At 29.9% G+C, this 23,330-nt stretch overlaps 2 protein-coding genes across 3 annotated transcripts; both read left to right on the top strand.

Moving 5' to 3' along the window:
• The first annotated feature begins 1,305 nt into the window (after positions 1-1,305).
• LOC112716470 (elongator complex protein 5) lies at positions 1,306-5,549 on the top strand. 2 transcript variants are annotated; one of them, XM_025768388.3, is made up of 10 exons: positions 1,306-1,634; positions 1,802-1,968; positions 2,447-2,539; positions 2,897-3,054; positions 3,213-3,259; positions 3,795-3,864; positions 4,033-4,253; positions 4,345-4,434; positions 4,990-5,065; positions 5,145-5,549. In XM_025768388.3, exons 2-10 carry the CDS (start codon positions 1,802-1,804, stop codon positions 5,327-5,329), a joined length of 1,107 nt encoding a protein of 368 aa, XP_025624173.1. In that variant the 5' UTR covers positions 1,306-1,634; the 3' UTR covers positions 5,330-5,549. The 2 variants fall into 2 exon arrangements, with proteins under 2 accessions (XP_025624173.1, XP_025624174.1); XM_025768389.3 differs by having other exon boundaries at positions 1,310-1,634; positions 1,763-1,968.
• An 11,349-nt stretch (positions 5,550-16,898) lies between these two features.
• Positions 16,899-23,164, top strand: LOC112716469 (probable galacturonosyltransferase 13). The gene is made up of 6 exons (XM_025768386.3): positions 16,899-17,592; positions 18,672-18,727; positions 18,849-19,004; positions 20,242-20,832; positions 21,427-21,729; positions 22,215-23,164. Exons 1-6 carry the CDS (start codon positions 17,382-17,384, stop codon positions 22,497-22,499), a joined length of 1,602 nt encoding a protein of 533 aa, XP_025624171.1. The 5' UTR covers positions 16,899-17,381; the 3' UTR covers positions 22,500-23,164.
• Positions 23,165-23,330: the final 166 nt, after the last annotated feature.

The raw sequence follows: 23,330 nt of genomic DNA, 5'->3' as shown, positions 1-23,330 counted from the left end.
CAATTTATATTTTTTAAAATTTTTTTTTTAAAAAAATATATTTTTCACATAATAAATGAAAAAAATATTTTTATCTTATTTTACCCAAATATAATTGATAGATAATTAGATCTTTTTATATGAGATATCCAAACATAAAATCACTTTTATTTTTATAAAAAATCTTTTAGAAAAATATCATTTAAAATTTTTTTTCAATAATAACCCTAAACAAACCTTTATAGTATTAATTTTCTAATCTATTTGTAATTCTGTAATATTATTATAGACAAAATACTACAAATTCTTCTAAAAAAAGTGGTGTTCAAGATCAAATAGACATATTTTAAAAATTTATAATTTGTAATATTATTATGGACAATCTATAATTATTCTAAAAAAAAGTGGTGTTCATTTTTTTTTTGCTTTATTTTTTTATTCTTTTGTAATTTTTTTTATGATTAACCACAAAAGATATCTTCAAATTATTTAGATGTAAAAAAAAAGCACCCGAATTTTACTATCGATAAAAATGCCTTTAAATAATTTTAAAACACAACAACAATACCCAATCGTAAATATATATTTTCAAAGAATGACTTAGAAATTGAATTATGATGTGATTTTTTACCAACATAATTAAAAAAAATGAGATATTATTATTTTTAAAATTTGGTAACTTTTTTTTAAGTATATATTTTTTGTAATTTTTTAAAAGTATTATTAGTTGTTAACAAAAAAATTACAAAAAATATATACTCAAGGAAAAATCACCAAATTTTAAGGATAATAATATCTCATCTTTTTAAAGATTTTTATAAAATTTTTTATCAAAATTTAATTTCTAATGTATTTTTTGAAAAATACATATTTAATATTAGATAATCTTGTAAACAAATAACATTAAATATGTATTTTTTAAAAAATATATTAGAGATTGAATTTTGATATAATTTTTTTAAATATGATTAGAAAAATAAGATATTATTATTTTTAAAATTTGGTAATTTTTTGTTAAATATAAATTATTTTGTGATTTTTTAAAAGTATTATTAGTTGTTAATAAAACAAAATTATAAAAAATATATACTTAATAAAAATTGATAAAAAATTATTAATTTTTATGTATAATAATATTTTACTTTTATAATTATATTTCTAAAAAATTATATCAAAATTCAATCTTTAACATATTTTTTGAAAAAATATATTTATTATTGGATATTATTATTATATTTTTAAATTATTTAAAAATATTTTTGTCGATAATAAAATTCGAGTATGTTTTAGTCGACGTTTAAATAATTTAGAGCATTTTTATGGTTAACCCTTTTTTTTTTTTATCTTTCCTCGATTAAGAGGTAAAGAGGATCCAGTTCCAGAGAAATGCGGAAACCAGTAACCCCAAAACCCTGCTCCGCCCCAAAACCCTCACGTAAGCGTTGGCGTAGCCCATAACCGTCGTCACTCATCCTCCTCCCGTCCTCTCTCTCCTTCGCCACTCGCCGCTCGCCGCCGGCTTCTGCTCCGTTGTTCTCCCTCGCTTTCCGTCTTCTGTTGTCACCGGCAGGTTCTGCAAGTCTGCTAGGTTCGATCTGCCAGCCGTTCTGCCTCTGCTCGCCGCCGTTCCTCTCTGCCTGTTCTGCCACACTGAGGTTAGAATTATTATTTAATTATAATTATATTACATGCATTTATCAATAAGTTGCAACTAATTAACCGTTGAATCCATTTTGCTTAAGAAATGACAAGTAGTATATGCTATTGTTTTTCACTGACTTAGTGCCTCGACCGTTGGGATTTTGCTGACTCTGCATTTAAGATGGCAGAATCAGTTTGTAGATCTCTTAGGGATGGTGCGTTGGAGGGAGAGCTTGCACCTGATCTCACAATCAAGGACTCTTTGTCTTCCCCTTTTGGATTCAATGTGTTCTCCCACATTCTAGTTCAATTGTCGTCACACATCGTCGCCGGGAAATCTCAGTCGCGGTAAGTTTACTACACTTATCTAAAAATGATAACTTTGTTTTCTATGATTATGAATTGTTTTGTATCGTAGGATACTAAGAACAAGACACAAAGGACAGAAATACAATAATTAGTATTTTTGTATTTTGTTTGGTGAAAAACTAGAACATATTATGAAAATATAATTTATTTTCTTTTTTTTCATTCAAAAAATTTAGAAAAAAAATATAATGATAAATAATATATAGTTATGAAAAATAACAAGAATAATGAAAAGAAAAATGAAAAATAAGATGTGTCTTTTGTCAGTGTCTTTGTGTCCTTTTTGTCACGATGATCACAAAATACACTAATTGAGTGTTTCTGGACACATTGTCCCTATCCATGTCTTATCTGCCAAATCGTATCTCCGTGTCGTCCTGTGCCTGTAAACAAATGCAGGCTTAATTCTTATTTTTAATATCAAATCTTATGCTCCAATGTTTCATTTTGTATATAGAGGTATGGTGATTGTTTCACTTTCTCGGAGTCCATCGTCGTATACTGGTTTGTTAAAGATGAATGGAGTGGACGTTGAATCTTCTAAGAAATGGTAAATATTTTCAACTTATTCATGGAACACTTGTGTTGAGGAACGTTAACTTCAATTTTTCTTGTGCATTACAATTCTTCATTAAGTGCTATGTCTTACTCTTACGTGAATTTATATTTAGATTTGTTTATAATAATTATAGAGAAAATCTTAGGGGCCAACACTTTTATTAAAATCTAGCCAGCATTTAACCATAAAAAAAGAGTGTGTAATTCCACACCATTAGATGTAATCTCACACCATTAAAAATACTAATGATGGCTAATTGATGGCTACAAATTACCAAATGTGCTGGCTCCTAGCACTACTGATAATTATATTCACTATTGTAACTTCTCAGCATCTATGTTATTTCAGGATTCACATTTTGGATTGTTATACAGATCCCCTTGGATGGAAGGATAAGACAAGGAAATCTGGAGACATTATGGATCCTTCTAACCAAATTTTAAGTTCTTATAAAACAGTGAAAGATGTTAACAAATTATTTTCAGTAATTTGTGACCTCGGTCGAGGTATTACAGTTAGATCTTTCTTTATTCTCACCAAAATTAGCTTGTACAATTATGATATTTGTCCCCTTAAAACCATTATGCTTCAGTTATTGGATTTCATTATTTATTTATTTTGACACATTCTTTTGAAAATAATACTTTCCATTTCATACATGCAGGATTGGTTGGGGAAAATAAGTCCCGCTTTTGTGTTGCCATAGACTCGGTAATTTTTACATGCTGTAACTATTAAAATTTTTATTAATATTGCTTTAGTATTTAATAGAGATTTACATGAATTGTATTGTGTTATTTTGTGTTGGGGTCTTGGGGATGAATGTTCTGAATGATTCAGTTCTTCATTTGCTAACTGTGTAACGGACATATGCTCAATGAAACTTATGAAAAGTTTTATATGTTTCTGAGCTAATGCAAATCACCTTGAAATATAAGCTTTTAAGAATATAGAATATCCATTTCATTCTAAGACCAGTGTTCAAATTTCATGTTATCAGTGGATAGTGTAGCTATTTGAATTTTTGAATCCCTCTTGCTGTAGGTAAGTATTGCATGAAGTGTGTAATTCTGAGAGTCATCTGTGCCTGCACAGTTACTGGTATTACACTTAAAATTCTTTAGGGAATAAGTAGAGAGAGGGGCAGAAGCTTTTTGTCTCTCTTTTTTTTTTAAACTGTATTTCTAGCTTTGTGTTGTATTCTGTCTGTCTGTGATCCTAATGCATTCTTGTTGGATATTATCAGCTAAGTGAACTGTTGAGGCATTCATCCATGCAGTCAGTTGCAAGTCTTTTAAGTAATCTGCGTAGCCATGGTATTCACTCTACTATTTATTCAATAATGTTCCTTGGTTAGCATTGTGTACTGTATTCAAAATAAGGAGGGTAGTTGATTGTTTTGGAAGTTTATGTTTATGGCTTAGTTTGACATAATGCTTTAACTGTTTCTTCACTAATTTCTTTCTTTTTTTCTTTGGTTGCAGATCAAATTTCAAGTATCTTTGGGTTGTTGCATTCTGACCTTCATGAGGAGAGAGCTTTAGCTGCTGTTGAGTACACGTCCTCCATTGTAGCCAGTGTTGACCCATTTCATCATTCTGTTGATGGTCAGGGAAGCTATATAAGGAATTCATCGGAGCCCAATTTGACCAAAGGAAAACTTAATATTAGGTCCAAACGTCGAAATGGGCGAGTTAGAGTGACGGTGATTTCTTTATTTCTGTTTTTAAGGTTTTTTGAAACAAGTATTTGACAAAACCAATGCACTGAGGTTGTATTTCTCAATTTGTATTTAGTGCGAAGAATTTAAAGTTGGGCCTAGCGGAATCAGCTTTGCACCTGTATCAGCAGTTGATGGAGCAGCAGTTGCTGGTTTAATTCCAAAGGTCAGTTCTGTAATTTCCTTAAGATGAAAAAATGGAGAGTCATGTCTCTTTCTTAAGAAGGAAAACCCCAACCATTGTCTTTTGATAAGAGACATTGAACCACGACTTTCTCCCCGGAAGTTTTGATTGAATAGAAATGGGCAAGATTCAAAATGTCCTTCCCCCCATCCCACCCAAAATTTTGTTGCTGGAAAATATAGCCCTCTAGCATAAAGGATTAAAGGTTCAGAAACTCCCAACTGTGATTAATTTAGTTTTTCTTTGTTTAAATGCTTCAAATATTACATGGCATATTTCCACACAAGAAATAGGAAGCAAACGGTTATATTATGTACTAATTTGTTGTGCCGAAAACTTCCCACCGAAAGGCACACCTGTTCTAAGCCATTCGTCTGCCGACACTTAGATGGAGACTATATTCGTACTTGTACACATCGGAGTTAGGCTTGCTGGATTCTGCCCGCGACCAAGCCATAAATGCTTAATTATGTATAGTTGATTTCATTTTGTTGACTGTCACTTAATGATATGAAACAATTTGGATTTTCTTTACAGGTACAATTCAATCTGCAGCTGTCTGAGAAGGAGCTAGTTGATAGGTCAAGAGTTGTGCTTCCTTTTGAACACCAAGGTATGAAATAGATCTATATTTTCTCCTTCCCTCAAATGATGTGCATACGCTAATACTGAAGCTCTTCATTCTCTTATAGGAAATGGTAAACCAATACAAATTTATGATGGTAGAAGATCTCTGGAAGAGAGCAACAATGAAACAACACCCATTTCAGGTGGCAAAAAGGAGGAGTCTGGCAGGGGCGAGATCATATATTTTCGCGATTCGGATGATGAGATGCCAGATTCTGATGAGGACCCTGATGATGATTTAGATATATAAAACATTACTGTTCTCTTCCTGCTGTATTTGTTTTTCATCAAAGATAGATTGAAGGGTGGATTAGGATTGTGACTAATATAGGGGAAACTGTTTTTAGTGCTCATATGTAAAAATGCACATGTATCACATTCCAATATTTGTACAGCCTAACTGAGGAACCTGATTTCGTTTTGGATCATGATCTTTTGAATTCTAAGGTTTCGAATTTCGATTTTGTTTAGACAGTTGGCTTATTTAACGAGCTAAATTTTATCCTAATATGGAACACAATATTTAACATGGTAGCTGTTATCTCCCAAATTTAATTGTTGGGTTGAATGAGCCAAATGCCATTTTACCCGCTTTTTTAAGTAACGAATTATTTTCTTGGGGATTGAAGTGTAATTAATTATATTCTTGGCTGCGTGTTAGTTATCGATTAATCATTTTGTATATCTAACCACCTTGTTTAGATATATATAATTCTAGATGCATATTATTTTGTTTTCCATGTTATATACATTTTGATAATCCCATCACTATATACACTTGACGAACATAATTTACTTTTTAAATGGATGTTATAGAGGTGTATTGCACAAATGTGGATTAGAAGAATGTAATAGTAACATGGATCAGAACATTTCGATAGAGATGAGAAGGGTATTTCAGGGGAAGCAAGAAAGGAGTATCAATGAAATAGACTTTTGGCTCAATGAAAAGAGGTTTTACCCCATTGAATTTCATGCTCCTCCTATATATGCATACATCAAATTTTACATAGTATTAACATGGATACTTTTAGAATTTAATTTTAATAGATTATTAGTGTAAAATAATTTTATACGTGTTTCAATTACATAACATCGCATTAACAAAAATAATTATTTTTTTATATATTATATAAATGATGCATTTGTTTCTGAGAACAAGACAAGACACTGATAGACAGAGACACAAAATTTTGTGTTCTTGTATTCTTTTTGGTGATAAACTAAAACAAATTATGAAAATTCAATTTATTCTCATTTTTTTATTAAAAAAATTTGAGATAAAATATATAATAATAAAAAATATAATTATGAAAGTTAACAAGAATAATGAAAGAAAAAACGAAAAATAAGTTGTCCCTTGTTAGTATCTTCATGTCTTTCCTGTCAGGATGGATACAAAATACAGTAATTTAGTGTCTCTGAACACATTATCTCTATACATATCTCCTCTATCAAATACAATTTTGTATCTCAATATCCCTGTCTCAATGTCCTATCTCTATAAACAATACAGCCAAAAAGTTATAAAAAAATTGTTTGACTGGACTACGCATCAAAATTAAAATTTTAAAGTATGTATATGCCTGACCAAATGCTCCCTTTCCAAACTTTATGAATCTGCGTTTTGTAATTGCAAATTGGTCTTTACATTTTTAGTGAAATTGTAAATTGATTTCTACCCTTTAAAAGTTTATAATTGAGTCTCTAAAGAGAATTAAAATTTACAATTTATTTTCCGTCGTTCAAAAAGTGTTTGATTTAATAGAATATTCTCAAAATATTCTCTATTTTAAATATGTGAGCTGCACATGTTTGACAATAGAAACCAATTTACAATTTTAGTAAAAGTATAGAGATCAACTTTGTAATTTAATCATTTGAAAATAACCAAAAACTTCCTAGGCTATCTAAACCCATCCCGCCCTTCCCCAGCACTCTCTGTCTCTTACCTTGGTTCATTATCGCTGCGCTGAATCCACCACATTTGTGCTCACGAGTCGGGTTTCGCCTTCTTTCTCCATCTCGCCTCTCTCATCCGGTGACTTTTTCTTCTCTTCCAATCCTAACACTGAACACCGATAAATGGAAGAAAACAATTCCAATATCGAATATACTCAAAGCGAACAATTCAGTCTAAGAAAAAATAGCAATAAATTAACATAAAAATAGCAACTCAATTTATCAGTGGATTTGGCACGGTGATGGAGGCGAGAAGCACGACGATGGTGAGTCGAGGTGAGAGATAGAGAGCACTAGGGTTGGGGTGTCATTTTGAAAAGTGAGAAAGTGAGAGTGAGAGAGCTGGAGAAGGGCAGGGTGAGTTCAAATAGTCTAGGAAGTTTTTGGTCATTTTCAAATTGTTAAATTACACGGTTAGTCCCCATACTTTTACTAAAATTACAAATTAGTCCATATTGTCAAACATGTGTAGCTCACATGTTTAAAATAGAGAATATGTTGAGAATATTCTATTAAATCAAACACATTTTGAACAACGGGGACTAAATTGAAAATTTTAATTCTTTTTAGGGACTTAATTACAAACTTTTAAAGTCTAGATACCAATTTATAATTTTACTAAAAGTATAGGGAATGACAGTGTAATTTAACCTATAATTATACTTTGATAATTTACACCTAATGTTTACCAGATCACCTTTTTTAGAATTGTCAAACAAATCAACAGATTTATTTATGTTCAGTCTCTCAAAGTCTATTTTATTCATGAGCCATTATTTTCAATTTGGACCATTTATGATCAGTCCAATGAATTAAACGGGCTGACTCGTTTATCTTTTTTATTTTATTTTTTAAAAAATATTTTGATAAAAATATTATTTTTAAATAAATAATATTTTTTTAATTGATAGATCAAATTAAAAAAAATTATGGCAACAAGTACAATTCTTTTTAAAAAAATGCAGAAAAAATATAAATAGGCCGTCCATTTAGTCCTTTTAACTTATCATTATTTTTGGTTAATCAGATTTAGTTTATTTAATCCAAATTTAAAATAGACTTAATTCTAAAGACAAAATCTACCAATTTAAATGGATAAACAAACTTATTTGATAACGTTTTAAAGCCTTTTACATTTGGTAAATTCTAAGGGATAGATTTAAAAAATTGTCTACATGTTTAGATTTTTCGTGTCTCATTTAGATAGGAACACGTACTGCTCTGCTATCTCTGTATTTATCAGATGAAGCAGTTGCCATTATGATAAGTATTAAAGTAACATAGATTTGTTTTCACTAATTAGAAATAATATAATATGATGTGATGTTAATTATCTTATTAAATTTCGTTAAGATTATTGGTTTTTTGGACAAAAAAATGTATATCCTTTAATGTTAATTATTTTTTTTGTTAGATTTTTTTATCTGGTTTTCTTTTAAGATTAAAAAACGGTTATTATAAATAAATTATAAACAGGTTTTAGACCATCTCCAGTAGGGAACTCATTCCAGTTCCTGTTTATGGCCCACCTGTCATAAAAAGTAACTCCACATCAACTTTTGCGTCATAAACAGTAAATAGGAACTCAAAGCATCTCTCTTCTCCATTAGAAGGAACTAACTTTAGTCCCTGTTGTGGTCCCACCTAATTAATTAATTAATTAAAATACTTGTAATTAATGTAATTAATTTTTTTAATAATATAATTTAAATATTTAAATTTAAAAATAATTCACTATTAAAAGATATTAATATTAAATAAATTTATACATAACAACAATACACAATATATAATTTGGGATTACACAAATTTGTAAAATTACTTAATACAAAAAAAATATAATTAAATTCTACAGTTGACGACAAGCATTGTGAAATTGCCATATGTGTTCAATCAAGTCCTCTTTCAATTGTCTATGCTGCTGCCTATTTCGAAGTTGGGCATTTCTTTGGAGAAATTGATGGTATGGTGCAAAATCTTCTTCTCCCAGCTGAGGTTGTGATAATCCATTTTCAACATCATCATACTCTAAGCCTTGAGCAAAATTTCCTGCATAAGTGTCTCTTTCATCCTCAACAATCATATTATGCAATATAATACAAGCTCTCATTATGTTGGCAAGCTTCTTCTTTTCCCAAAAACGAGCTGGACCACGTATAATTGCAAAGCGTGCTTGCAACACTCCGAATGCTCGTTCCACATCTTTTCTTTGCCCTTCTTGGTATTGTGCAAATAACTTGCGTTTCTCCCCTTGTGGCTTTGAGATTGATTTGACAAATGTGGCCCATTCAGGATAAATACCATCTGCTAAGTAGTATCCCATTGTATAATTATTACCATTAATAGTATAATTTACCTCCAGAGTACGATCATTTAGAATGTCATCAAATACTGGAGAACGATCTAACACGTTGATATCGTTGTTTGAACCAGAAACTCCAAAGAACGCATGCCATATCCAAAGGTCTGAAGATGCTACAACCTCAAGTACAATGGTTGCAACTCCACGATAACCACTCATGTACATACCTTTCCACGCCTTTGGACAATTTTTCCATTGCCAATGCATGCAGTCAATGCTACCCAACATGCCAGGGAAGCCACGACCCTCCGCCATTTGTAGCAGGCGGTGTACGTCATTTGGATTGGGTTTTCGCAAGTATTCATCCTGGAACACAGAAATGACACCTTCAACAAATTTTTCCAAGCATTCAATTGTAGTGCTCTCGCCTATGCGCACATAATCATCAACAGCATCAGCTGCTACGCCGTATGCTAACATCCGTATCGCAGCGGTACATTTCTGAAGTGGCGACAAGCCTCTTCTTCCAGTTGCATCAACCCTCTGGTGGAAATACGGATAGACGTTTGAGAGAGCGTCTACTATCCGAAGGAACACATCTCTTCTCATTCGAAATCTCCATCGAAAAATGTCAGCATTATACACCGGTTCATCTGCAAAGTAATCTTGAAAAAGGCGATCATGTCCTGCTTCTCGATCTCTGTTGATCCATCTACGAGTAATTGGGATAGGGCTTCTATCGATATCTTCTTCTTCTGAATCTTCGAGTAAATACTCATCGATCCAATTATCTATCAGTGTGTTATCTTGCCGTCTTCTTTTGCCATACAAAGCCTCATTAAACATATCATCAAAATTTTTAGCCATATGGAGAAATGTAATTTTTAGTTCTCTGTCGAGGTGAGAAAGAAGAGTTGAAGTGGAGTTGTGGAGTCATTGATAGTTGATATTTATAAGTGGAGAAACTAGTTTTGTAACGGCTAGTTTTGTAACGGCTAGTTTTGCAACGGCTAGTTTTGAAACAGCTAGTTTTACAACGGCTAGTTTTTCTTAACGGCTACTTAACGGCTACTTTTGCAACGGCTAATTAATGGCTAGTTTTGCAACTGTCACTTTAATGAACAACAACGACACAATAATATTGACTAATTTCAAATCTTACATCAGAAATAAATAAAACAAACTACATCACATACCAGTAATACGCAATAAATAAATAAGAACATACTACATAACTCTACGAATACAAGGAACCATTAAGTAAACCACTTGGCCATTATTTTCTCACATGCAATCTCATGAAGAGCTCGTCGTTTCTCACTCATTGTAGACGTGTCAGCATTAAGTATTTGCATATCCATTTTCCTTTCTTTTGCTTTTATCTCCATTTCTTTAATATACCTCTGAGTTTGTAATTCTTGTTCTTTCATTGCTGTTTGAATTTGTATCTCCTTCTCTTTGATTGCCATCATCTTTGCTCTATGTTCCTTCTCCTCTTCTCTTTCTTTTTCCCTTTCCATTAGTTCCTTTTCTCTAACATTCTTAATATCTTCCATGAGAGATAATTTTTTGACAACCGATGATTTTCTTTCGCTAAAATCTTCAGACATCTGTGCTTTTCCCTTACCTCTTCGCTTGCTCTTCTTTGATCCTTGTGGGCGAACGGGAGAGTCCACACCGGGTTCGTCAGCCAACGGTGTTTCTGGGTTTGATGAGGATGAGTATGCTCCAGTTGCACTAACTTTGGTTCTTTTTGAGCCGCCACTCTGTGTAGGTAGTTGACTTCTCCATTTTTGCTCCAACCGAAGCATGTTCCAATGCCTCTCAAAAGTGAACTTTTGACCACAATTTGTGGAATAAAGTTTATAAGCCAACTCCTTTATATCATCAGCGTTCGAACCACTCCTTATGTTTCGACTAGCTTGATTGTAGCAACCAGCAAATTGTGCAACAGTCTTGTTGATTTTATACCATCGTTTCTTACATGCAACTACCCCCTTATCATGTCGGTGCAAAATTCTACACAGTAGCTATGAATTCGACTCTAAAATGTTTCTCCCTTTTGATCGGTACCAACTACAGGGTCAGTTGAAACATTTAACCATGCACTGATCAACATCTCATCCTCTTTCCAATGCCAGTGTTGAATACTATCTTGCCTCCGATCTTCAATATCATCATTGAGGTCGATAGCATCTAATCTATGAGGGTTGGCAAAATCTGAATATTGCGAATTTGGACTAGATTGTATAGGAGTCTGAGAGGATGGGTTAGAAGAGCCACCAACACCAGATGAGTTATGTCTTGATGCACTGAATTGAGTTGGAAACGGCAAGGAAGTTGGAGTAACATTTCCGATAGAGGGGTTAAATATGGATGAAAAATAGAAAATGGGGTGTTTGTGAATTTTGATTTTGCGGTTGGAATATAGGAAATTGATTATTATAAGGAGCTTGAAAATTGAAATTAGAAAGATTTTGTGGATTTGGATTTTGAAATGTATTTGGTTGTGTGAAGTTTTGATTTGGAACTTGAGAGTTTGAGGTTTGAGATTGTTGGGTATTTGGAATTTGAGAAAAGTTTTGTAAGTAATTGAATAAAGAGTTGAGTTGGTTTGGATCCATTTTTTTGAACAAAAAATAATAGTAGCAGAATTTTGATTTTGTAAACTTGGAAGAAGATGAAGAAGAGTAGTAGAGAGTGTGAGAATAGAAGTGTATCTAAGTGGTTTATATAGAGTAAAAAAATATTAATTTATTAATAATAACGGTAACATAGTAACGGCTAGTTTCTAACAGCTAGTTTTACAACGGCTAGTTTTGCAACGGCTAAATTAATATAACAATATAAATATAAATAATATTTAATATTAATTATGGTATAAATAATTAATATAAATTATTAATTAAATAAAAATTTAATTATTTAATCTACTTAATTATTATCATTATTAATAAATTATTAATTAAATAAGAATATCAATATTTAATATAATTAATTATTATAACATTAATTATTATTTAATTATTTAATATAAATAATTAATATAATTATTATTAAATTAATTATTATCTATTTATTATAATATAATTATTTAATATAATTAATATAATTTTATATAATTATTTATTTAAATAATAACTTGCCACTTGGTAAGTTATTATTGGCTGGCCAAAGTCCCTGCTCAGAGGGCCTGGCTCCCCTAGAAAAATGTGTGGGGACTTTTACTTCCTTTGCTCCAACGGTTGGGGACTCGCTGGTGTCAGAAAAAGAAAAAATTGGGACTCCCATTGGACTTGCTCTTATGATCAAATAATAAAAAAAATAACATATAATATTTTTTATTGTTAGTCAAACTTCGTTTGTCTAACTTTAAATATTTAAATGAAAAATTACCAACTTAATTATTTTTATTTTATTTTAAAAAAATAATTAATTTAATATGTTTAATTATTTTTTATTTGATTAATTCGACCTGACATGATAGAATAAGGTATGTTACTTGATTCGGCTACTTGATCCGTTGCGAATAGAGTAGAGATAGGTTCAGATTTGCTTGTGAGTAGGGTTGGGTGTACCCTATCTTACTCTGGGTGTGTTTGGCAAACTCGTTTGAGAAGAAAAAGCACGTTTAAGCTTCTTGAAAGCTTCACATTTTTGTTTGGCTAATTTTTAGTTTGGCAAACGCAGAAGTGATTTTGTATTTAAAACCACGTTTACCAGAAGCAATAATTTTTAGCTTCTTCGTTTCACCAACGGACTTTTAGCCATTTACCCTCAACATCTATTTTTTCTTTACCAATTTTATCCTATAGACATGTTATTGTATTATTTATGAAATTCTTATTAGGTGAATGGATCTTCTTTTCTTATTATTTATCTTTATATAAGCTTTTTTTTATTATTTATTATTTTTATTTTTTGTTAAATTTTTATTTGACATTATACATTTTTATAATTATAATTTTTGTATATTATATTTATTATTATCTTTTTATAATATGATTTATTGATTCTATTAGGTAAAGTAAATTAAATAAATTAACCATAAATAATAATAATAATAATAATAATAATAATAATAATAATAATAATAATAATAATAATAATAATAATAGTAAAAAAATTATAAGATACTAAAAAAGAGTACTAAGAGAACTAAAAATATACTATATAAAATACATTATCAAGAACTTTTAGATTTGTTTTCATCACTGTCAAGATAAATATTTAATTTTATTATTTTTAATATTCTTTTTTATAATTATAATTCTGATATATATAGTTTTTGTTGTAATTTTTTTATAATATAGATTATGATCCTATTAAAAAAGACAATTAAATAAAAAATTAATCATAAGTATTAATAAAATCATACACGTTAGATTTTAAAATAATATTGAGAATAAAATTATTAAGAGTATTAAACCAACAAGACGATATAAAAAAATACTAAATTAACATTTTTACGTTAATACTTAAAATTTTTAAAAAATATAACAGATTAAATACTCTTATATATATATTCACAAAAAAAAAACTCTTATATATATAATTTTATTTTGCTCATTTTTATATATTACTTTAATTTAGTAAGTAAATATTAACTTTATTTAAAAATGAATTAATAAGATCTATTCAAATATTTAAAGTAAAATAATAGAATATTATAAAAAATTATTTTAATTGATGTTTCTTTTAGTAATTTTTCATCTAAAAGTGATTTTGAATAGTATAATCCAAACAACATTTATTTTGCTATAATAAATTTTGATATAAAAATTACCAAACATAAATCACGTTAACACAAACTTACTTTTCATCAAAATCAAGTTTACAAAATCAATTATATGCAAACTCCCGTTTGCAAACTGAAATCCAAACACACACAGTGAAGGAGGTAAGAGTTGAATCCATAACTTCTCTCGTATAATAGCTTGGAGTAAGTGAATAACCACTAAACTAGTTAGTTAAATTAGTAATTTAAACCATTTGTATATTTATAAAGTTAACATAAAATAAAAATAAAACAAAAATAAAATTCATATAATCATTCAAAAATTCTAAGACTTAAGTGTTAAGAACCTGAAGATTATGGTATTTGTAATTTTATGTTGAATTTTTTTAAGATTTTATTATTGTTAATTTTAATTTAAACTTAATTTTTTATTTTTTATTTTATTAATATTTATATGATTTGGAATGATTGAAATTTATATTTGCTTGAAAAATTTTAATTTTTCTGCAGGTAGGATAAAATAGGGTTTAGAACTTTAGGATGCGGGTAGAGTTAGGATTGAGAGATTTTCAATCCACAAGTAAGATAGAGTACTATTTTAAAAAAAATTTCAACCTGTAGATAAAATTAAGATAGAGTCCAAATCCATGTTTAACCTACTCATTGTCAGCCTTATCTAGAATTAATGCGAAGAAAAAGAACCTTGACCAAAAAGAATTCTAACAGTATTTAATGGAGTTTGACATAAATACACTAAAATAAATTTTGTTAAATATTAACATATTTATAATTTGAAATACCAAAAAAAAATTTATAATTTAAAACTAAAATATTATATATATATATAAAAACTAATAATTTTACTTATATTTATAATAATTATGTATAAAAGTTAAAATAATGAATATGAATTAGAATTTAATTAAAAAATTAATTTTTTTCAACTAATTTCAATCAATATCAGTCAATTTTTTTAAAGTTATATTATTTATCTTAAAAGTTAAACCCTTAAATCTTTAAAAAATTGAGAATTTTATAATTAAAAAATAATTAATGTTGGATAATTAAAAATTAATTTTTTATAATTTTTTATTATTTAATATATAAATAATATTATTTTATCTCAATCAATTTTTGAAGATAAAAATAAAAATTTTATTTATATTTAAAAAATTAAGTATCAGTTTAGTAATTAATTAATTGACTATTTTAAAAATAACATTATCACTATTTTTTTTAGTTTTGATACTAAATTAAATTTAATACGATATATATAATTGCATATTAAATTTAACAAAATATTTTTTTAACATAATTTTCAAAAAAATAATTTATAATTTAATATAAAAACAAAAATAATATAATAATAGAATCAAATATATTTATTTTTGTATAATTATTATTAATTTTTCATTACTCAGGAGGCTAGTGCCCCTCTCTCCCTGACCCTAATCTAGGTCCGTCCTTGGTTGGTGGATCTTGTTTTTTTGAGTCACAAATGAAGAGGTTTGGTCTAATATAAAATTCTATTCGATTGGGGCTAAATTTTTATTAGTGTATGAATTGAAATAAAGATTTAAATCTACTTCTAATCGATAATGCAACATTGTTCATTTTTATGGCCATAGTCTAATATCAGTTGACTGTAGTGGTTTAATTTTGAATTTAAGATTATCTGAATAAAATTACTATTCCTAGTCATAAAAAAATCAGTGCTAATTAATTCATGAGAACTACCACGTCAATGTTTAAGAATTTTTTTTAAATATTTTAGTTTTTAATAAATTTTGATTATTAAATTATTCTTTAAATTTTTATTTTGTTTAATCTTTATTTTAAATTATTTATTTATATAAAAAATTCATAATTTTATTAAATAACAACAGAAATTAATTTGATAAATTTAAAAAAATTACATCATAATTAATTTTTTTGACAAAATAAAATTAAATATTAGTAATTGACATATAATAATTAAAATTTGTTGATTTAAATATTATTAACTGACATAGTAATTCAAATTCAACTTTTTTTTAACATCGAAATGGTCAAATAAAAAAAGAATTAAGTATATTGAATCAATTAGTTTTTTAAAAATAAAATAAAAATAATTAAGTTTATAACTTTTTGTTTAAATATTTAAAGTTAGAGAAACAAGTTTGACCAACAATAAAAATATTATATGTCATTTTTTTTATTATTTGATCATAAAACATTTTTCATGATTTATTTATAATAACCGTTTTTTAATCTTAAAAGAAAGTCAGATAAAAAAAATCTTAAGGAAAAACATATAATTAACATCAACGGATGTAACTTTTTTTTTTTGTCCAAAAAAACAACAATCTCAACTAAATTTAATAAGGTAATTAACATCACATTACATTACATTATTTTTAATTAGTGAAAACAAATTTATGCTATTTTTGATACTCATCATAATGACAACGGTTTCACCTAACAAATACAGAAATAGCAAAGCAATACGTCTTCCTATCTAAATGAGACACGAAAAATCTATACATATAGACAATTTTCTGAATCTATATCTTAGAATTTGCCTTTACATTTGCCACGGTCTTCCTTTTTTTTATTTTCTCATTTTTCAGGACAAAAGGCCAAAAATAAATCAATAGCTAGTTAACTACATAACATGAACATCTGCATCTACATCTACATGGTAAAAAAGATGAACTAAAATTAACCAATAATATTACCATATAATGCTGCCCACGCAATCCTTTTTAGTTTTTATTGACTTGCCCATATTCATAGGAAAATACCTAAATATAACTAACAAAACCATGTCCCTACTTCCTAATCTCAAGGTCAAACACAAACACTTCTCTCTCTCCCTCTCTCCCCATAATCATTCCTTGGGGGAAAAACTCAAAAAAGAACTAATAAAAAAATTAAATTAAGTTAAAAAAATAAAAAGAGAAAATAAACGAAACAAAACCCCGTAGAAGAAAAGCTCCAAACAAATCCAGAAGAAGAAGAAGAAGAAGAAGAGAAAGAGAAATTCCTGTTTCGGCTGAATAAGGTGGAGACCCCAAATGCGGTCTTTTAGAAGGCCACAGACGAATACCATTGAAACAAAAGAGAAGAAGAAGAAGAAAGTAAGAGAAGAAGAAGAAGAAGAAAGAAGAAAGGGGATTATAGGGAAGAATAGTGTGGATGTGGTAATGGGAATTGGAAGGGAATGGGAGAGTGCGAGAAAAGGAGGTGAAATTAGGGTTTCTGTTGTTGTTGTGGCGGTGAGTGTTGATGTTAGGGTGGTGTGCATCTGCATAGACGAGAATGCACCTTCGCTTCTCGCCTAGCATGAGAAGCATCACAATATCGAGTAACAATGGATTTATTGACTTGATGAAGATCAAGGTCGCAGCTTGCCACATTTCATATCGTACCCTCTTCCACACCATTCTCATCCTCGCATTTCTCTTGCCCTTTGTCTTCATCCTCACCGCTCTTGTCACCCTTGAAGGTGTCAACAAATGCTCCTCATTCGGTAATTCTTTTATCCATTTTCTATTTGCTGTTTGTGGATTCTATTTTGTTGAATTTTACGCTATCATGCAATCAGATTCATAAATTTAGATGACTTTTTGACTAGTGGATTTGATGTAACAATATATAATTGGACTATTTTTTCCCTAGTGTTTGATATCTTTAGGGAGTTTTTTTCATCATTTCTTTATTTTGAATCCTTTTATTTGGCGCTAGAATCTTTTGCCTGTAGTCAACTTTTTATTATTTGATATATTTTGATTTGAATATTGCTTGGTCCGGTCTACATACCTTCTGGGCTAGGCTCAAATTGGTGAGGATGGGGCCAAATGACCTTAGCTTAGAACATACCATTTGATAGATTTTGTCATTTTGATTTAATGTTGTTTGGTTTGATCGAATGGGGGAACAGTCGAATGGTCTCTATGTGATCTCAAAATCACGGTCCAAGCTGTAGAGTCAGCCATTTATGCATTTGTCAGATTAGGTTGAATATATTGCAACCGAAGACTCTTCCTCAAATCCTACATTAATGCAGGATATTTGTGCACTGAACCGCCCTTTTGTTGTATTGTTTGTTCGGATCCAAATGCCATCCAGACTCATCTCTGTGTTAGATGAGGGGAGGAATGACCTTTGCCGGAAACCCGCTTCTAGAGAGAAAGTAGGATTAAGCAGAGAGGGGATGGATAAAAAAGATTTAGACCTTAAAAGATTCTAGTGATGATGATGCTTTTCTAATATGTGTTGGCAAAATTTGTACCTATTCTGATAATTCTTTTACATGATAAATTAATGCATGCTAAGTTTTTTCCTTAAATTAATGAAGCATTTTATATAATCATGAGTAGATAAAATATAGATAAATATTTAGTGCCTTAGCACCATAGTTTAGCAAAGCTAGGTTTTGTTCTACTATTACAGGTTAACTAATAGAAATTTCAAGATACATATATTTCTTTTTGTTAACTTAAAATGTTATCCTATTTATTTGTAGCTTTCTTTTGATTTTCATATGTTTTTGTGTACCTTCTGCCTATATTTAATCCTTGATTTTTTTTTGGTTGTTTTGTACTCTAGATTGTCTTGGTAGGCGTTTAGGACCAAAGTTTCTTGGTAGGGTTGATGATTCAACGGTAATTTTTTTACTTTTTGATTTATTCCATAAGTTTTTCTATTACAATACAATTTTTATGAAGTTTTGGTTAAATAACTATTTTCTAAAGCCTATCTGTGTTGATGGTAATGCTATGGCAGAGACTAGTTAGAGATTTTTACAAGATTCTTAAAGAAGTGAAAACTGGGGAAATTCCAGCTGATCTAAAGCTGCCAGATTCGTTTGATCAGCTGGTTTCTGATATGAAGAATAACAACTATGACACGAAAACATTTGCGCTCGTGCTAACGAGAATGGTAAGTTGCATAGTGCGTTTGCTTTATGTATTAAATATCTTAGTATTGGTCAATTGGTTTTGAGAGGAGAAAGTAGCTGTTGAAATTCAAATATTTAAATGCTTCTAATTATATAATAGGTGAGTTTTTTTTTTTCCTTTTAAAGGGGGAAACAAACTCAAAAACTCATTTAATCTATGCACTTGGATTAGAAGGTTGAGAATGAGATAATTGATGTACTATTCATGAACTCTGGCTAAGAAAAATTGTAGAATAAAGACTTAGGAGTTGTACTGATTCTGCTTATGACATCTCTAAATTTTCTTCTGTTTAAGGTACTTAGTTTGAACCTACAAAGATACAATAATGACTATTTTTAAAAATCATGTGGAATTTACTACTAAGCTAGGTATTATGTTTTATTTGTACTATAGTAAGCTTTGTTACATTGTGTAACTCACTTTTATCATTTTATAATATGCGAAGTTTGAAAGCAATTTTTTAAAAATAATACTGGCTCTAGATTTTTGACAAAAAAAATGATTTTTTATCAAAAGAGTTTATTTATATGCATTGCAGGATTTACAAGAATCATTAAATTATTTAGTCTTTCTTTTGTTCTTTTCCTTATTCTCACATTACATGAGGAATAATTGTGACAACCCTTTGCCTCCTACGGCTTTTAGACCCACAGGAATAGACTACTTAACAAGAATAGCTATTGCGGCTCAAATTCACACCCATGAGTCAGTGCCTTTGCTAGTTTGTCAATCCTTAAAGGGCTTTCTTCCAGGGGAAAGAGGCCACAAATCCTGGTTATGCTTTTGCCCCCCACTTAGGGATTGTGAGCTACTATCGGACAATATTATTATTATTATTATTATTATTATTATTATTATTATTATTTCCTTTTTAATTGCTTAAAGATTATTTTTATTTCAATTGAATACAATTACATCTTTTAATGTCTCTTAAGAAATAAGTAGAAAATGAGAAAATACTTTGTCATCATGACTGTTATCATCTTTGTTTCAGTTTACAATGCTTCATGCATTCCTCTTAGAAATTTGAGCCATTGTTTTGTCATGTGTAGCATTGAGACTAAATTTATGTGTATTTAAGTGTTTAGTTTTGTCAATATTATGCCAAATCTTGTCATATTGTTCTGCAATAGATGCTATTGTTCCTATGTTAAAAGGTGGTGACAAAAGATAATCATCATATTGACCTTTGTTACAATGTATTGTTCTTTGGACAGATGGAAAAATTTGAGAGAGAAATTAAGGAATCTAAATTTGCAGAGCTAATGAATAAACACTTTGCAGCAAGTTCTATTCCTAAAGGGATTCATTGTCTAACTTTGCGTTTGACTGATGAATATTCGTCAAATGCCCATGCACGCAGACAGTTGCCCCCTCCAGAGTTACTTCCTCTGCTGACTGACAACAATTACCACCATTTTATTCTCTCAACTGATAATATATTGGCTGCCTCAGTAGTTGTTACCTCTACTGTGCAGTCATCTCAAAATCCTGAGATGATAGTCTTCCATGTCATCACTGATAGAAAAACTTATGCGGGTATGCATTCATGGTTTGCGCTAAATTCTGTCTTCCCTGCTATAGTTGAAGTCAAAGGTATTCACCAGTTTGACTGGTTGACTAGAGAAAATGTTCCAGTACTTGAAGCGGTAGAACATCAAAATGGGATCAGGAATTACTATCATGGAAACTATGTTCTAGGAGCTAACCTCGATGATATCAATCTACGAAACTTTGCTTCAATATTACAAGCTAGAAGTCCAAAGTACATATCATTACTCAACCATATCCGTATATACATTCCCGAGGTAAGTTAAATTTAACACCTCTCTAACCCTGCACTCATGCACTCTCCCTCCCTCCCTACTTCCCTCCTCTGTGTGTGTGTGTGTAAATGTTATATAAGAACAATGCATTTTGTTAGGTTTGGCAAAGAAATTAATGCTCTTGAATATTTATTTTTGAATGGAATATTTGTGACTGACTTCACCTATTGGAATTTTGGTCACTTATTTGCAAAATTTATATTTGCAAGAGTTGGTTATGAGCACTGCTACTATATCAAATTTTGATTAGTCATAGTGGCTAAAGTGAACTCAAAGATTGTAAAGTGAAGGATAAGTATTGTGTTGAACTATTTGAGTGAGATGTTTGTACTATGTTTCCTAAATTGGTTTGTACATTTTGGTTGCGATTAATTTATATATCATAATGGAAGAAGACAAACTATAACATAAATGTAGAGTTGCTCAATTGCAACATTTGGGGTATCTGCATTGGTTTCATTATCACCAATCCATCATCTGTCAATTTTTATGTGAACCATTTTAACATTCCTAAAAATAAGAATTTCTTGCTCTAATTTGTGCTTATGACTTGGTGGTATTTTTAATATGTCGCAGCTTTTCCCGAATCTTGACAAGGTGGTCTTTTTGGATGATGATGTTGTAGTTCAGCGAGACTTGTCTCCCCTTTGGGATATTGACCTAAATGGTAAAGTTAATGGAGCTGTTGAAACTTGCAGAGGGGAAGATGAGTGGGTAATGTCTAAGCATTTTAGGAATTATTTCAATTTTTCTCATCCTGTCATTTCAAAAAAATTAGACCCTGAAGAATGTGCTTGGGCTTATGGGATGAATATCTTCGATTTGCGTGCATGGAGAACAACAAATATAAGGGAGACATATCATCAATGGTTAAAAGAGGTAAAGTCTCAAATATATATACTCAGCCTAACAAAATTTTGGTCACTTTTTGTGTTAATAATTTTATGCTTTAACAAAGTTTTTGAACATTTTTAATTTATGTTGTTGTATACCCAATAAATTGAGTACCTTAAAGATTTTTTAATGTCAGTTAGGCTGATTATAGTTTTAGAATACATGGACCTTTGGCTGCATTTGGATATTGTCTCTAAGATAGAGAGAATTTCTGTCTCATTTGGTTGTGGAGACAGAGACACAATTTCTGTCTGAGAGACAAAAAATTATGTATTTTCTGTACTTCCTGAATGTGGGGATAGCAAATATTTGTTTTTGTCTCTCTGTCGCCGTTCTCTGTCTCTGTATTTCTATCTCAGAGGCAGTATCCAAATGTAGCCTATGTTCTAATGTTTTAAATTCCCTTCTTGGAGTGCAGTCAAAGTTAGAATTTGCATAAGAATTTATTATTAATGGCTTCTGCATGGCAGAATTTGCAATCAAACCTAACAATGTGGAAGCTTGGAACCCTACCACCTGCATTGATAGCATTTAAAGGTCATGTTCAACCAATTGACCCTTCTTGGCACATGCTTGGCTTGGGTTATCAGAATAAAACTGATGTCGAGAATGTTAAAAATGCTGCTGTTATTCATTACAATGGTCAATCAAAACCTTGGTTGAATATTGGCTTTGAACATCTTAGGCCTTTTTGGACCATGTATGTCAATTATTCAAATGAGTTTATTAGAAATTGTCATATATTGGAGCCATAGTCTGTCGAAGCGACGAGCCACGGTTTAAACGACAGGGCATCCTATAAAAATGGACAAGTAAATACCATTTTCATCTTAATTTTTTATTTTATGTATTTCTTTACTTGAGATTTTTATTAAGATGAATTCGAGATGACATATAGAGAGCATTGGATGAAAGGGGAAAATGATCAAGACATTGGAGTGGTTTTGCTACCATCCTTATTTTGCAACATGATTCCCATAGTGGTCTTGCCTTCAGAGTCAGATTCTTGTGACAGAGAAACAAGTCCTTTAATCACTATTATTAGTCTTTTAAGAGGCTATTATAGTAGAGATACCTTAGAGTGAATATTGGAGAATAAACCAAATTCTGAAGATTAAGGTCATGCCTATTTCATCAAATCTAGTTTGATGCTGACGCTGCTGAGAACACAAGTGGTAGGATAGCTATGTTTTTTCCCCTCCATTTATTATTTTTAGTTTGTTAATTTTATGATAGCACCAAGTTTTTTACTATACACCCATTTGATTTGATATATTGATTGTAAAATCTAGGAGTAGTTCATGAGATTACTTTGTCACAGCTCCATTGAATTGGGGGAACTGTCTATAGGAAATATGTTGTTATTCTTTGTGTACGATTACCAAATATTGGAAATGTGCATATAATTCTTTTTAATTTTTATCCTCTTCTCCATCCTTAAAATTCATGCATTATAGTAATAATAATTCTGTTTTAAATTTTTGACCTTGTTTATTCACAATATTAATATTGCAATATGTATTAAAGGGAATGCAAAAAGGTTAAAAAGCCTTTAAAAAAAAGAATGCAAATATTATAGTAAGAAA

This window comes from Arachis hypogaea, chromosome 10, assembly GCF_003086295.3.
Source record: "Arachis hypogaea cultivar Tifrunner chromosome 10, arahy.Tifrunner.gnm2.J5K5, whole genome shotgun sequence".
In the NCBI taxonomy this organism is placed as follows: Eukaryota; Viridiplantae; Streptophyta; class Magnoliopsida; order Fabales; family Fabaceae; genus Arachis; species Arachis hypogaea.
Note: the sequence above shows the minus strand (reverse complement) of the source record. Positions and strands in the feature narration are given on the sequence as shown.

What these genes read in the sequence shown, in the direction of transcription:
- LOC112716470 (XM_025768388.3), top strand. Translation starts at nt 1,802, where the DNA reads ATGGCAGAATCAGTTTGTAGATCTCTTAGGGATGGTGCGTTGGAGGGA. An exon ending in TTTGTGTTGCCATAGACTCG is followed by an intron (nt 3,260 to 3,794) that starts GTAATTTTTACA and finishes GGATATTATCAG; the next exon opens with CTAAGTGAACTGTTGAGGCA. An exon ending in GCTTCCTTTTGAACACCAAG is followed by an intron (nt 5,066 to 5,144) that starts GTATGAAATAGA and finishes ATTCTCTTATAG; the next exon opens with GAAATGGTAAACCAATACAA.
- LOC112716469 (XM_025768386.3), top strand. Translation starts at nt 17,382, where the DNA reads ATGCACCTTCGCTTCTCGCCTAGCATGAGAAGCATCACAATATCGAGT. An exon ending in CGCTCGTGCTAACGAGAATG is followed by an intron (nt 19,005 to 20,241) that starts GTAAGTTGCATA and finishes TTCTTTGGACAG; the next exon opens with ATGGAAAAATTTGAGAGAGA. An exon ending in TCCGTATATACATTCCCGAG is followed by an intron (nt 20,833 to 21,426) that starts GTAAGTTAAATT and finishes AATATGTCGCAG; the next exon opens with CTTTTCCCGAATCTTGACAA.